Source organism: Alligator sinensis, unplaced genomic scaffold, assembly GCF_000455745.1.
Source record: "Alligator sinensis unplaced genomic scaffold, ASM45574v1 scaffold1223_1, whole genome shotgun sequence".
NCBI lineage: Eukaryota > Metazoa > Chordata > Crocodylia > Alligatoridae > Alligator > Alligator sinensis.
The window spans coordinates 832,727-833,643 of NW_005842062.1; the positions used below are offsets into that span (position 1 = coordinate 832,727).

The 917-nt window shown below is 35.6% G+C and overlaps 1 protein-coding gene across 2 annotated transcripts in view; it reads left to right on the top strand.

The window, feature by feature from the left end:
* GRIA2 (glutamate ionotropic receptor AMPA type subunit 2) overlaps positions 1 to 371 on the top strand; it is a 143,363-nt gene extending 142,992 nt beyond the window's left edge. For both annotated transcript variants that reach the window (XM_006023152.2, XM_006023154.2), the window contains one exon: positions 117 to 371. In XM_006023152.2, coding sequence (XP_006023214.2) covers positions 117 to 281 — 165 coding nt within the window. In that variant the 3' untranslated portion in view covers positions 282 to 371. The remainder of the gene's footprint in view (positions 1 to 116) is intronic.
* Positions 372 to 917: the final 546 nt, after the last annotated feature.

The window sequence follows — 917 nt, forward strand, 5'->3', positions numbered from 1 at the left end:
GGAGTTGCACTGGTGCAAAACTGGTATAAGTGAGAAGAGAATCAGGTCCCTTGTCTCAAACATTGAATTGCTGTAATGTATCTTTTTTTATCTTCTTTCTTTCTCTCTTTCTTAAGATGACCTTGAATGATGCCATGAGGAGCAAGGCAAGGCTGTCAATTACAGGAAGTACTGGAGAAAATGGACGTGTTATGACTCCAGAATTTCCAAAAGCAGTGCATGCAGTACCTTATGTGAGTCCTGGCATGGGAATGAATGTCAGTGTGACTGATCTCTCGTGATTGATAAGAACCTTTTGAGTGCCTTACACAATGGTTTTCTTGTGCGTTTATTGTCAAAGTGGTGAGAGGCATCCAGTATCTTGAAGACTTTCCTTTCAGCCAAGAATTCTTTTCTTTGTGGAGTTCATCTTGAATTGTAATGAATGCTTAGTACAAAACACAATACCATTTTCTACACAAGTTCAAGATGAAGCTTGACTGACATGCACAGCTAACATGGAAGTACTGTAATCTAACTGAAGTCGTTGTACAGGCAACACACCAGTTTCTGCAGCCACCGTTTGTCCCTTGGTTCATACTGACTTAAGCACACTTGACATCAATTGCATCAAGATGTGACATGTTTTATAAGAAAAAAAACATTTAAAATGAAAAAAAAATATTTTTAGGTATTTTCACAAACAAACTGGCTTTTAAATAAAATTTGCTTCCATAATGGTTGAATATGACAAAAACAAAAGAATTTAAACTCTGGGGAAGTGGAAAAAGCAAAGAGGCTTAAGGCATCAGTTCCATATTTTTCAAAGCCAAATATGTAAATGCTGAGGAGAGAAAAATAAATTAAAGGTTCAAATCTTGTAATTTAATATTGTTATTAAAACGTTACTGTATATCCTATTCTTTAACATTTGGTGT